This window comes from Oncorhynchus nerka, linkage group LG13 (assembly GCF_034236695.1).
Source record: "Oncorhynchus nerka isolate Pitt River linkage group LG13, Oner_Uvic_2.0, whole genome shotgun sequence".
Lineage (NCBI taxonomy): Eukaryota > Metazoa > Chordata > Actinopteri > Salmoniformes > Salmonidae > Oncorhynchus > Oncorhynchus nerka.
Genome location: NC_088408.1, coordinates 2,461,848 through 2,475,135, shown reverse-complemented (window position 1 = coordinate 2,475,135; position 13,288 = coordinate 2,461,848). Strand labels below are relative to the sequence as shown.

Here is a 13,288-nt window from a genome sequence, read left to right as displayed (position 1 = left end):
TGTCCAGCCCCGTTCAGCAGGTAGAGGGGTTTAGTGTGAGCTGTTCCTGATCAGGCCATGTGGATTCAGGACTCTACAATAGAGTCTCAGTAATACAGGAACACATATCCAAGGACTGCTAGGATCAGGTCCCCACCTGGTTCCAACAGTCTCATTCATTATGATCTAACAGGCTAAACTGACCTGAGATCATCATTCCTACCCTGAGAGGCGTTGTGTATACCCCCCCCCCCACCCCCCCGAACATTCATCATTCCTACCCTGAGAGGCGTTGTGTATACCCCCCACCCCCCCGAACATTCATCATTCCTACCCTGAGAGGCGTTGTGTATACCCCCCAGAACATTCATCATTCCTACCCTGAGAGGCGTTGTGTATACCCCCCACCCCCCCAGAACATTCATCATTCCTACCCTGAGAGGCGTTGTGTATACCCCCCAGAACATTCATCATTCCTACCCTGAGAGGCGTTGTGTATACCCCCCCCACCCCCAGAACATTCATCATTCCTACCCTGAGAGGCGTTGTGTATACCCCCCCCCCCCCCCCAGAACATTCATCATTCCTACCCTGAGAGGCGTTGTGTATACCCCCCCCACCCCCCAGAACATTCATCATTCCTACCCTGAGAGGCGTTGTGTATACCCCCCCCAGAACATTCATCATTCCTACCCTGAGAGGCGTTGTGTATACCCCCCCCACCCCCCAGAACATTCATCATTCCTACCCTGAGAGGCGTTGTGTATACCCCCCCAGAACATTCATCATTCCTACCCTGAGAGGCGTTGTGTATACCCCCCACCCCCCAGAACATTCATCATTCCTACCCTGAGAGGCGTTGTGTATACCCCCCCACCCCCCAGAACATTCATCATTCCTACCCTGAGAGGCGTTGTGTATACCCCCCCACCCCCCAGAACATTCATCATTCCTACCCTGAGAGGCGTTGTGTATACCCCCACCCCCCAGAACATTCATCATTCCTACCCTGAGAGGCGTTGTGTATACCCCCCCCACCCTCCCAGAACATTCAGCATTCCTACCCTGAGAGGCGTTGTGTATACCCCCCCCCCAGAACATTCATCATTCCTACCCTGAGAGGCGTTGTGTATACCCCCCCCAGAACATTCATCATTCCTACCCTGAGAGGCGTTGTGTATACCCCAGAACCCCCAGAACATTCAGCATTCCTACCCTGAGAGGCATTGTGTACCACCCCCCCAGAACATTCAGCATTCCTACCCTGAGAGGCGTTGTGTATACCCCCCACCTCCCCAGAACATTCAGCATTCCTACCCTGAGAGGCGTTGTGTATACCCCCCACCTCCCCAGAACATTCAGCATTCCTACCCTGAGAGGCGTTGTGTATACCCCCACCCCCCAGAACATTCAGCATTCCTACCCTGAGAGGCGTTGTGTATACCCCCCACCCCCCAGAACATTCAGCATTCCTACCCTGAGAGGCGTTGTGTATACCCCCCACCCCCCCAGAACATTCAGCATTCCTACCCTGAGAGGCGTTGTGTATACCCCCCACCCCCCAGAACATTCAGCATTCCTACCCTGAGAGGCGTTGTGTATACCCCCCACCCCCCAGAACATTCAGCATTCCTACCCTGAGAGGCGTTGTGTATACCCCCACCCCCAGAACATTCAGCATTCCTACCCTGAACATTCAGCATTCCTACCCTGAGAGGCGTTGTGTATACCCCCCCCCCAGAACATTCATCATTCCTACCCTGAGAGGCGTTGTGTTTCTCTGTCCTCTACAGAACAGCTACCTGAAAACCAGGTAATGGCGTCCAGCATTGCTTTGCACCGCTATGTGATTCGCTGTCACCAAGGCCGTGTCACACTCCTGGAGGAGGAGAGGCCTGTGGGGGCTGCGCCTTTCACAACAGAGGAGGGTGTGGTCAGGCGGGCGCGGGCGGTGCTTATGGTTGCGGCCTATAGGAACCAGGCGCTGCATGTGTTCATACGTCCGGCCATGCTGGCTCTGGCCATACACACGACACACAGCTCACAGAGAGGTGAGTTAGACACACAACACACAGAGAGGTGAGTTAGACACACAACACACAGCTCACACAGAGGTGAGTTAGACACACAACACACAGAGGTGAGTTAGACACACAACACACAGAGAGGTGAGTTAGACACACAACACACAGAGAGGTGAGTTAGACACACAGCTCACAGAGAGGTGAGTTAGACACACAACACACAGAGAGGTGAGTTAGACACACAGCTCACAGAGAGGTGAGTTAGACACACAGCTCACAGAGAGGTGAGTTAGACACACAGCACACAGAGAGGTGAGTTAGACACACAGCACACAGAGAGGTGAGTTAGACACACAACACACAGAGAGGTGAGTTAGACACACAACACACAGAGAGGTGAGTTAGACACACAACACACAGAGAGGTGAGTTAGACACACAACACACAGAGAGGTGAGTTAGACACACAACACACAGAGAGGTGAGTTAGACACACAACACACAGAGAGGTGAGTTAGACACACAACACACAGAGAGGTGAGTTAGACACACAACACACAGAGAGGTGAGTTAGACACACAGCTCACAGAGAGGTGAGTTAGACACACAACACACAGAGAGGTGAGTTAGACACACAGCTCACAGAGAGGTGAGTTAGACACACAACTCACAGAGAGGTGAGTTAGACACACAACACACAGAGAGGTGAGTTAGACACACAACACACAGAGAGGTGAGTTAGACACACAACACACAGAGAGGTGAGTTAGACACACAACACACAGAGAGGTGAGTTAGACACACAACACACAGAGAGGTGAGTTAGACACACAGCACACAGAGAGGTGAGTTAGACACACAACACACAGAGAGGTGAGTTAGACACACAACACGCAGCTCACAGAGAGGGGAGTTAGACACACAACACGCAGCTCACAGAGAGGTGAGTTAGACACAACACGCAGCTCACAGAGAGGTGAGTTAGACACACAACACGCAGCTCACAGAGAGGTGAGTTAGACACACAACACGCAGCTCACAGAGAGGTGAGTTAGACACACAACACGCAGCTCACAGAGAGGTGAGTTAGACACGCAGCTCACAGAGAGGTGAGTCTCTCCATCTGTAGCTGGTTCCTGTCTGTCTGGCTCCTTGTCTCTCCATCTGTAGCTGGTTCCTGTCTGTCTGTCTCCATGTCTCTCCATCTGTAGCTGGTTCCTGTCTGTGTCTCCTTGTCTCTCCATCTGTAGCTGGTTCCTGTCTGTCTGTCTCCATGTCTCTCCATCTGTAGCTGGTTCCTGTCTGTGTCTCCTTGTCTCTCCATCTGTAGCTGGTTCCTGTCTGTCTGTCCATCTGTAGCTGGTTCCTGTCGGTCTGGCTCCTTGTCTTCCGTCTGTAGCTGGTTCCTGTCTGTGTCTCCATGTCTCTCCATCTGTAGCTGGTTCCTGTCTGTCTGGCTCCTTGTCTCTCCATCTGTAGCTGGTTCCTGTCTGTCTGGCTCCTTGTCTCCATCTGTAGCTGGTTCCTGTCTGTCTGTCTCCATGTCTCTCCATCTGTAGCTGGTTCCTGTCTGTCTGGCTCCATGTCTCTCCATCTGTAGCTGGTTCCTGTCTGTGTCTCCTTGTCTCTCCATCTGTAGCTGGTTCCTGTCTGTGTCTCCTTGTCTCTGCATCTGTAGCTGGTTCCTGTCTGTCTGGCTCCTTAACTCCATCTGTAGCTGGTTCCTGTCTGTGTCTCCTTGTCTCTCCATCTGTAGCTGGTTCCTGTCTGTCTGGCTCCTTGTCTCTCCATCTGGCTCCTTGTCTCTCCATCTGTAGCTGGTTCCTGTCTCTGTCTCCTTTGTCTCTCTCCATCTGTAGCTGGTTCCTGTCTGTCTGGCTCCTTGTCTATCCATCTGTAGCTGGTTCCTGTCTGTCTGGCTCCTTGTCTCCATCTGTAGCTGGTTCCTGTCTCTGTCTCCTTTGTCTCTCTCCATCTGTAGCTGGTTCCTGTCTGTCTGGCTCCTTGTCTATCCATCTGTAGCTGGTTCCTGTCTGTCTGGCTCCTTGTCTCTCCATCTGTAGCTGGTTCCTGTCTGTCTGGCTCCTTGTCTCTCCATCTGTAGCTGGTTCCTGTCTGTCTGGCTCCTTGTCTCTCCATCTGTAGCTGGTTCCTGTCTGTCTGGCTCCATGTCTCTCCATCTGTAGCTGGTTCCTGTCTGTCTGTCTCCTTGTCTCTCCATCTGTAGCTGGTTCCTGTCTGTCTGTCCATCTGTAGCTGGTTCCTGTCGGTCTGTCTCACCATGTCTCTCTGTGTCTCCAGAGGACATCTATAGCTACTTCAGGTTCCTCTTGGACCTCTTCTCCAACGACTTCATCTTCATCACTGGCAGATCCTCACAGGTAGGTCTTCACCCGTAACAGAGAATTGTGATACATTGTGGGTAAATTGTGACAGATCTATATCTGTCTGCCCCTGTGTCTGTCTGCCCCTGTGTCTGTCTGCCCGCCCCTGTGTGTCCTGAAGGACTTTGAGGAGGCATGTTCGTTACTCAGGAAATGTGGAGCAGTCCAGACCAGTCAACAGGAAGTGACATCACCAGAGGAGGGTCAGAGGACTACCTCCTTCCTGCGAGCCCTGCTACAGCCCTTCATAGACGCCTACCAGGTATGCAGAGGTCTTAACGAGCGTTTCAAATAGCACCCTATTGCAGGCAGACAGGCAGGCAGACAGGTAGGCAGACAGACAGGCAGACAGACAGACATCTAGTGCACTGTGAAGGGAGTATGGTACCACTTACAAATGCACTAGACACTGATCTCAGGTCTAATCTTAACCCCTATCCCAAGTCAGTTTCATATGCCCTCCACTAAAGTGTGTGTGTGTGTGTGTGTGTGTGTGTGTGTTCAGGTGGTGTTCAGGCACCTGTGTTTGGAGGATGTTGAGGTGTTCACAGAGAGACAGATGGTTCCTGCCGTCCGCAGCCTGGCCACCAAGCTCCTCTTATCGGGTAACTGACCTCTCTCTCTCCCCTGACACATCCTCTCTCTCTCTCTCCCCTGACACATCCTCTCTCTCTCTCTCTCTCTCCCCTGACACATCCTCTCTCTCTCTCTCTCCTGACACATCCTCTCTCTCTCTCCCCTGACACATCCTCTCTCTCTCTCCCCTGACACATCCTCTCTCTCTCTCCCCTGACACATCCTCTCTCTCTCTCTCTCCTGACACATCCTCTCTCTCTCTCTCCCCTGACACATCCTCTCTCTCTGTCCCCTGACACATCCTCTCTCTCTCTCTCTCCCTGACACATCCTCTCTCTCTCTCTCCCCTGACACATCCTCTCTCCTCCTGACACATCCTCTCTCTCTCCCCTGACACATCCTCTCTCTCTCTCCCCCACATCCTCTCTCTCTCTCTCACATCCTCCTCTCTCTCTCTCTCCCCCTGACACATCCTCTCTCTCTCTCTCTCCCCTGACACATCCTCTCTCTCTCTCCCCTGACACATCCTCTCTCTCTCTCTCTCCCCTGACACATCCTCTCTCTCTCTCTCTCCCCTGACACATCCTCTCTCTCTCTCTCCCCCTGACACATCCTCTCTCTCTCTCTCTCTCCCCTGACACATCCTCTCTCTCTCTCTCTCTCCCCTGACACATCCTCTCTCTCTCTCTCTCTCCCCTGACACATCCTCTCTCTCTCTCTCTCTCCCCCTGACACATCCTCTCTCTCTCTCTCTCCCCTGACACATCCTCTCTCTCTCTCTCTCTCCCCTGACACATCCTCTCTCTCTCTCTCTCCCTGACACATCCTCTCTCTCTCTCCCCCTGACACATCCTCTCTCTCTCTCTCTCCCCTGACACATCCTCTCTCTCTCTCCCTGACACATCCTCTCTCTCCTCTCTCTCTCTCTCTCCTCTCCCCTGACACATCCTCTCTCTCTCTCTCTCTCTCTCCCCCTGACACATCCTCTCTCTCTCTCTCTCTCCCCTGACACATCCCCTCTCTCTCTCTCTCTCTCTCTCTCCCCCCCTGACACATCCTCTCTCTCTCTCTCTCTCTCTCCCCCTGACACATCCCCTCTCTCTCTCTCTCTCTCTCTCTCTCTCTCTCTCTCCTGACACATCCTCTCTCTCTCCCCCCTGACACATCCTCTCTCTCTCTCTCCCCTGACACATCCTCTCTCTCTCTCCCCTGACACATCCTCTCTCTCTCTCCCCTGACACATCCTCTCTCTCCCCTGACACATCCTCTCTCTCCCCTGACACATCCTCTCTCTCTCTCCCCTGACACATCCTCTCTCTCTCTCTCTCCCCTGACACATCCTCTCTCTCTCTCTCTCCCCCTGACACATCCTCTCTCTCTCTCCTCCCCTGACACATCCTCTCTCTCTCTCTCTCCCTGACACATCCTCTCTCTCTCTCTCTCCCCTGACACATCCTCTCTCTCTCTCTCTCCTGACACATCCTCTCTCTCTCTCTCCCCTCTCTGACACATCCTCTCTCTCTCTCTCCCCTGACACATCCTCTCTCTCTCTCCCCTGACACATCCTCTCTCTCTCTCTCCCCTGACACATCCTCTCTCTCTCTCCCCTGACACATCCTCTCTCCCCTGACACATCCTCTCTCCCCCTGACACATCCCTCTCTCCCCCTGACACATCCTCTCTCCCTGACACATCCTCTCTCTCTCTCTCTCTCCCCCTGACACATCCTCTCTCTCTCTCTCTCTCCCCCTGACACATCCTCTCTCTCTCTCCCCTGACGCATCCGCTCTCTCTCTCTCCCCTGACACATCCGCTCTCTCTCTCTCTCCCCTGACACATCCGCTCTCTCTCTCTCTCCCCTGACACATCCGCTCTCCCCTCTCTCCCTGACACATCCGCTCTCTCTCTCTCTCCCTGACACATCCGCTCTCTCTCTCTCCCCCCTGACACATCCTCTCTCTCTCTCCCTGACACATCCTCTCTCCCCCTCTCTCCCCCCTGACACATCCTCTCTCTCTCTCTCCCCTGACACATCCTCTCTCTCTCTCTCTCCCCTGACACATCCTCTCTCTCTCTCTCCCCTGACACATCCTCTCTCTCTCTCTCTCTCTCCCCTGACACATCCTCTCTCTCTCTCTCTCTCTCACATCCTCTCTCTCTCCTCTCCCCTGACACATCCTCTCTCTCTCTCTCTCTCTCCCCCCTGACACATCCTCTCTCTCTCTCTCTCTCTCCCCTGACACATCCTCTCTCTCTCTCTCTCTCTCTCCCCTGACACATCCTCTCTCTCTCTCTCTCTCTCTCTCTCCCCTGACACATCCTCTCTCTCTCTCTCTCTCTCCCCTGACACATGCTCTCTCTCTCTCTCCCCTGACACATCCTCTCTCTCTCTCTCTCTCTCTCCCCTGACACATCCTCTCTCTCTCTCTCTCTCCCCTGACACATCCTCTCTCTCTCTCTCTCTCTCTCTCTCCCCTGACACACGCCTGCTGAATGGAAGCCTTCCCAGAAGAGTAGAGGCTGTTATAGCAGCAATGTTCCAACATCTAGTGGAAAGCCTTCCCAGAAGAGTGGAGGCTGTTATAGCAGCAATGTTCCTACATCTAGTGGAAAGCCTTCCCAGAAGAGTAGAGGCTGTTATAGCAGCAATGTTCCAACATCTAGTGGAAAGCCTTCCCAGAAGAGTGGAGGCTGTTATAGCAGCAATGTTCCAACATCTAGTGGAAAGCCTTCCCAGAAGAGTGGAGGCTGTTATAGCAGCAATGTTCCTACATCTAGTGGAAAGCCTTCCCAGAAGAGTGGAGGCTGTTATAGCAGCAATGTTCCTACATCTAGTGGAAAGCCTTCCCAGAAGAGTGGAGGCTAGCAAAGGAGGCTAGCAAAGGGGGGGACCAACTCCATAATAATTTAGGGATGAGATGGTCAATAAGGTGTCCACATACTTTTGGCCAGGTAGTGTTTGTTTTATAGGTTTTCAGGGACCAATTTCGGCTCATAAGGGCGATTTTTCAAAACTACCTGAAATTCTATAAATTACACAATGTTGACAGGGCATTTTTACAGCTGCAATGTGTCACTTTTGGGGCATGTGAGTTATAGATCTGTCATTCTCATTGAAAGCCAGTCTCAGAAGCCGTAGATGTGTTCTCTGCGTTATAGATCTGTCATTCCCATTGAAAGCCAGTCTAAGAAGCCGTAGATGTGTTCTATATGTTATATATCTGTCATTCCCATTAAAAGCCAGTCTAAGAAGCCGTAGATGTGTTATAGATCTGTCATTCCCATTAAAAGCCAGTCTAAGAAGCCATAGATGTGTTCTATGTGTTATAGATCTGTCATTCCCATTAAAAGCCAGTCTAAGAAGCCATAGATGTGTTCTATGTGTTATAGATCTGTCATTCCCATTAAAAGCCAGTCTAAGAAGCCGTAGATGTGTTCTATGTGTTATATATCTGTCATTCCCATTAAAAGCCAGTCTAAGAAGCCGTAGATGTGTTATAGATCTGTCATTCCCATTAAAAGCCAGTCTAAGAAGCCATAGATGTGTTCTATGTGTTATAGATCTGTCATTCCCATTAAAAGCCAGTCTAAGAAGCCGTAGATGTGTTCTATGTGTTATAGATCTGTCATTCCCATTGAAAGCCAGTCTAAGAAGCTGTAGATGTGTTCTATGCATTATAGATCTGTCATTCCCATTGAAAGCCAGTCTAAGAAGCCGTAGATGTGTTCTATGTGTTATAGATCTGTCATTCCCATTGAAAGCCAGTCTAAGAAGCCGTAGATGTGTTCTATGTGTTATAGATCTGTCATTCCCATTGAAAGCCAGTCTAAGAAGCCATAGATGTGTTCTATGTGTTATATATCTGTCATTCCCATTGAAAGCCAGTCTAAGAAGCCATAGATGTGTTCTATGTGTTATATATCTGTCATTCCCATTAAAAGCCAGTCTAAGAAGCCGTAGATGCGTTATATATCTGTCATTCCCATTGAAAGCCAGTCTAAGAAGCCGTAGATGTGTTCTATGCGTGTAATTTCTATGCTTCCCGTTCATACGTTTTTTTGTTGTTGCGTCCTTGTACTCCAGCTTCAAACACCTGAAAATACTGTCTTTTGGGGTTATGGAAAATATATTTTCACAGCAGTTTAGATGGTAGAATTATTCTCTACGTTTTGTCGCATAAACTGAAAACAAACTATAAGAATTTTAGCAACAGTCAATGGCAGATCTATTTCTGCACCTTTCACCTTTGCATGGTAGCAGCCGGTCCACAAGGTGTCCCTCTTCCATTCAGCCGGTCCACAAGGTGTCCTCTTCCATTCAGCCGGTCCACAAGGTGTCCCTCTTCCATTCAGCCGGTCCACAAGGTGTCCCTCTTCCATTCAGCCGATGTGGGCGGTTATTGAGCTGACGTCTTGTGTGTGTGTGTGCGTGTGTGTGTGTCTAGGCGAGCTGACGTGTGTGTGTGTGTGTGTGTGTCTAGGCGAGCTGACGTGTGTGTGTGTGTGTGTGTGTCTAGGCGAGCTGACGTGTGTGTGTGTGTGTGTCTAGGCGAGCTGACGTGTGTGTGTGTGTGTGTGTGTCTAGGCGAGCTGACGTGTGTGTGTGTGTGTGTGTGTGTGTGTGTGTCTAGGCGAGCTGACGTGTGTGTGTGTGTCTAGGCGAGCTGACGTGTGTGTGTGTGTGTGTCTAGGTGAGCTGACGTGTGTGTGTGTGTGTGTCTAGGCGAGCTGACGTGTGTGTGTGTGTGTGTGTCTAGGCGAGCTGACGTCTTGTGATGCCCTGTCATCTGATACCCAGAAGAATGTCCTGTCGGCTCTCCTGAGACTGGGCGCTGTGACCAGGCTGAGAACGTAAGTACCCTTGAATGTAGTACCCTTGAATGTAGTACCCTTGAATGTAGTACCCTTGAATGTAGTACACTTCAGTGGTTTCTGTGTGTTTGTTTCAGAGCTGAGCATAGTGAATTCAGAGCCAACAAACCAGCCATCAGTAGATTAGCAGATACTCTGGGTAAGAACGTGGAAATTACATGTCAACTCCCTTCTAATAATATCCTGTATACATACTCTGCTATAGTACTGATAAATATACTGCTATAGTACTGATAAATATACTGCTATAGTACTGATAAATATACTGTATACATACTCTGCTATAGTACTGATAAATATACTGTACACATACTCTGCTATAGTTGCTGTAAGTCAGTAGAATTTAATGGTTTCAGTGAGGTGTTTGTCTCTCTCTCCCTCGCTCTCTCCTGTCTGTCTCTCCTCTCTCTCGCCCCTCTCTCCTCTCTCCCCTCTCTCTCCCCTCTCTCTCGCTCTCTCCCCTCTCTCTCCTCTCTCCCCTCTCTCTCGCTCTCTCCTGTCTGTCTCTCCTCTCTCTCGCCTGTCTCTCTCTCTCCTCTCTCCCCTCTCTCTCGCTCTCTCCTGTCTGTCTCTCCTCTCTCTCGCCTGTCTCTCTCTCTCTCCTCTCTCCCCTCTCTCTCGCTCTCTCCTGTCTGTCTCTCCTCTCTCTCGCCTGTCTCTCTCTCTCTCCTCTCTCCCCTCTCTCTCGCTCTCTCCTGTCTGTCTCTCCTCTCTCTCCCCTCTCTCCCCTCTCTCTCGCTCTCTCCTGTCTGTCTCTCCTCTCTCTCTCGTCTGTCTCTCTTCTCTCTCCTGTCTGTCTCCCCTCTCTCTCCCCTCTCTCTCGCTCTCTCCTGTCTGTCTCTCCTCTCTCTCTCTCGTCTGTCTCTCCTCTCTCTCTCTCGTCTGTCTCTCCTCTCTCTCCCGTCTGTCTCTCCTCTCCCTCGCTCTCTCCTGTCTGTCTCTCCTCTCTCTCGCCTGTCTCTCTCTCTCTCTCTCTCCCCTCTCTCTCCTCTCTCCTGTCTGTCTCTCCTCTCTCTCGCCTGTCTCTCCTCTCTCTCCCCTCTCTCTCCCCTCTCTCTCGCTCTCTCCTGTCTGTCTCTCCTCTCTCTCGCCTGTCTCTCCTCTCTCCCGTCTGTCTCTCCCGTCTGTCTCCCCTCCAGCGGGTAGACTGCCGGTACAGACCGCCCCTAACCCCAGGCTCTAACCCTGGAGGACCGCAGACCAGACAGACTGGACCAAACATGTCTCTTCACTTCCTGTCTCCAACCCAACTCTGTGCCTGTATTCATACAGCGTCTTAGAGCCGAAGCGCTGAGTCCTCTTGTGCTCAACATCCAGATGCTGACTGACCTGGACTTTCACACTATAATCAACTGAACTGTAAAGCTGTGTCCACTATAGCTGTTCTAATTATAGAGCTGGCCTTACTTAGAGTGAGTGATACCGATCCATCTAGTAGAATCAGTGAAGTTAATTTTTTTTAGACTCCAGACACTTCCGCTGGAGGCCACTAGATGGCAGTGTAACCACCGAGTCAATACACACGGTCTGAGTGAGTTAGTCCAAGATTTCAATGTAATTCATCATACCAATCAATAAATATAATATATGCAAAAACTTATCAGATATCAACATGTGAATTGTAATGTTTTTTTACATTTGATTTCCACTTTGTTCTTTTTTTTGACGAAGAAGAAGAATTCTTTAATAAAATGAATGTCACCTTATTGAAAAAGACCGTTCCTCATTTCACGTTTGTATATTTCATGTTGGCCTCTAAGTAGCATCTCGATGCTTGACCTGTCACTGGCAGACAGTAGCAGGCAGTGTTCAGCAAACGTATTCACAGACAGTAGCAGGCAGTGTTCAGCACCTTGCAAACGTATTCACAGACAGTAGCAGGCAGTGTTCAGCGCCTTGCAAACGTATTCACAGACAGTAGCAGGCAGTGTTCAGCGTCTTGCAAACGTATTCACAGACAGTAGCAGGCAGTGTTCAGCGCCTTGCAAACGTATTCACAGACAGTAGCAGGCAGTGTTCAGCGTCTTGCAAACGTATTCACAGACAGTAGCAGGCAGTGTTCAGCGCCTTGCAAACGTATTCACAGACAGTAGCAGGCAGTGTTCAGCGTCTTGCAAACGTATTCACAGACAGTAGCAGGCAGTGTTCAGCACCTTGCGTATTCAGACTTAGCAGGCAGTGTTCAGCAGCGTATTCACAGACAGTAGCAGGCAGTGTTCAGCACCTTGCAAACGTATTCACAGACAGTAGCAGGCAGTGTTCAGCACCTTGCAAACGTATTCACAGACAGTAGCAGGCAGTGTTCAGCATCTTACAAACGTATTCAGACAGTAACAGGCAGTGTTCAGCATCTTGCAAACGTATTCACAGACAGTAGCAGGCAGTGTTCAGCACCTTGGAAAGACGTATTCAGCACCTTGCACAGTAGCAGGCAGTGTTCAGCACCTTGCAAACGTATTCACAGACAGTAGCAGGCAGTGTTCAGCACCTTGCAAACGTATTCACAGACAGTAGCAGGCAGTGTTCAGCACCTTGCAAACGTATTCAAGACAGTAGCAGGCAGTGTTCACAGACAGTAGACAGGCAGTGTTCAGCACCTTGCAAACGTATTCAGACAGTAACAGGCAGTGTTCAGCATCTTAAACAAACGTAGCAGGCAGTGTTCAGACAGTAACAGGCAGTGTTCAGCATCTTACAAACGTATTCAGACAGTAGCAGGCAGTGTTCAGCGCCTTGCAAACGTATTCACAGACAGTAGCAGGCAGTGTTCAGCACCTTGCAAACGTATTCACAGACAGTAGCAGGCAGTGTTCAGCACCTTGCAAATGTATTCACAGACAGTAGCAGGCAGTGTTCAGCATCTTACAAACGTATTCAGACAGTAACAGGCAGTGTTCAGCACCTTGCAAACGTATTCAGACAGTAGCAGGCAGTGTTCAGCACCTTGCAAACGTATTCACAGACAGTAGCAGGCAGTGTTCAGCACCTTGCAAACGTATTCACAGACAGTAGCAGGCAGTGTTCAGCATCTTGCAAACTTCATTCAAACGTATTCAGTAGCAGGCAGTGTTCAGCACCTTGCAAACGTATTCAGACAGTAACAGGCAGTGTTCAGCACCTTGCAAACGTATTCACAGACAGTAGCAGGCAGTGTTCAGCACCTTGCAAACGTATTCACAGACAGTATCTTACAAACATATTCAGGCAGTGTTCAGCATCTTACAACAGTAGCAGGCAGTGTTCAGCACCTTGCAAACAGACAGTAGCAGGCAGTGTTCAGCACCTTGCAAACGTATTCACAGACAGTAGCAGGCAGTGTTCAGCACCTTGCAAACGTATTCACAGACAGTAGCAGGCAGTGTTCAGCACCTTGCAAACATATTCAGACAGTAGCAGGCAGTGTTCAGCACCTTGCAAACGTATTCACAGACAGTAGCAGGCAGTGTTCAGCATC

The 13,288-nt window shown here is 50.4% G+C and overlaps 1 protein-coding gene across 2 annotated transcripts in view; it reads left to right on the top strand.

Moving 5' to 3' along the window:
* gnpat2 (glyceronephosphate O-acyltransferase 2) overlaps window positions 1-11,548 on the top strand; it is a 42,199-nt gene extending 30,651 nt beyond the window's left edge. For both annotated transcript variants that reach the window (XM_065026120.1, XM_065026119.1), the window contains exons 11-17: window positions 1,773-2,030; window positions 4,304-4,383; window positions 4,508-4,648; window positions 4,892-4,991; window positions 9,720-9,813; window positions 9,912-9,973; window positions 10,974-11,548. In XM_065026120.1, the coding sequence (XP_064882192.1) occupies window positions 1,773-2,030; window positions 4,304-4,383; window positions 4,508-4,648; window positions 4,892-4,991; window positions 9,720-9,813; window positions 9,912-9,973; window positions 10,974-11,017 (779 nt within the window). In that variant the 3' untranslated portion in view covers window positions 11,018-11,548. The remainder of the gene's footprint in view (window positions 1-1,772; window positions 2,031-4,303; window positions 4,384-4,507; window positions 4,649-4,891; window positions 4,992-9,719; window positions 9,814-9,911; window positions 9,974-10,973) is intronic.
* The last annotated feature ends 1,740 nt before the right edge of the window (window positions 11,549-13,288 follow it).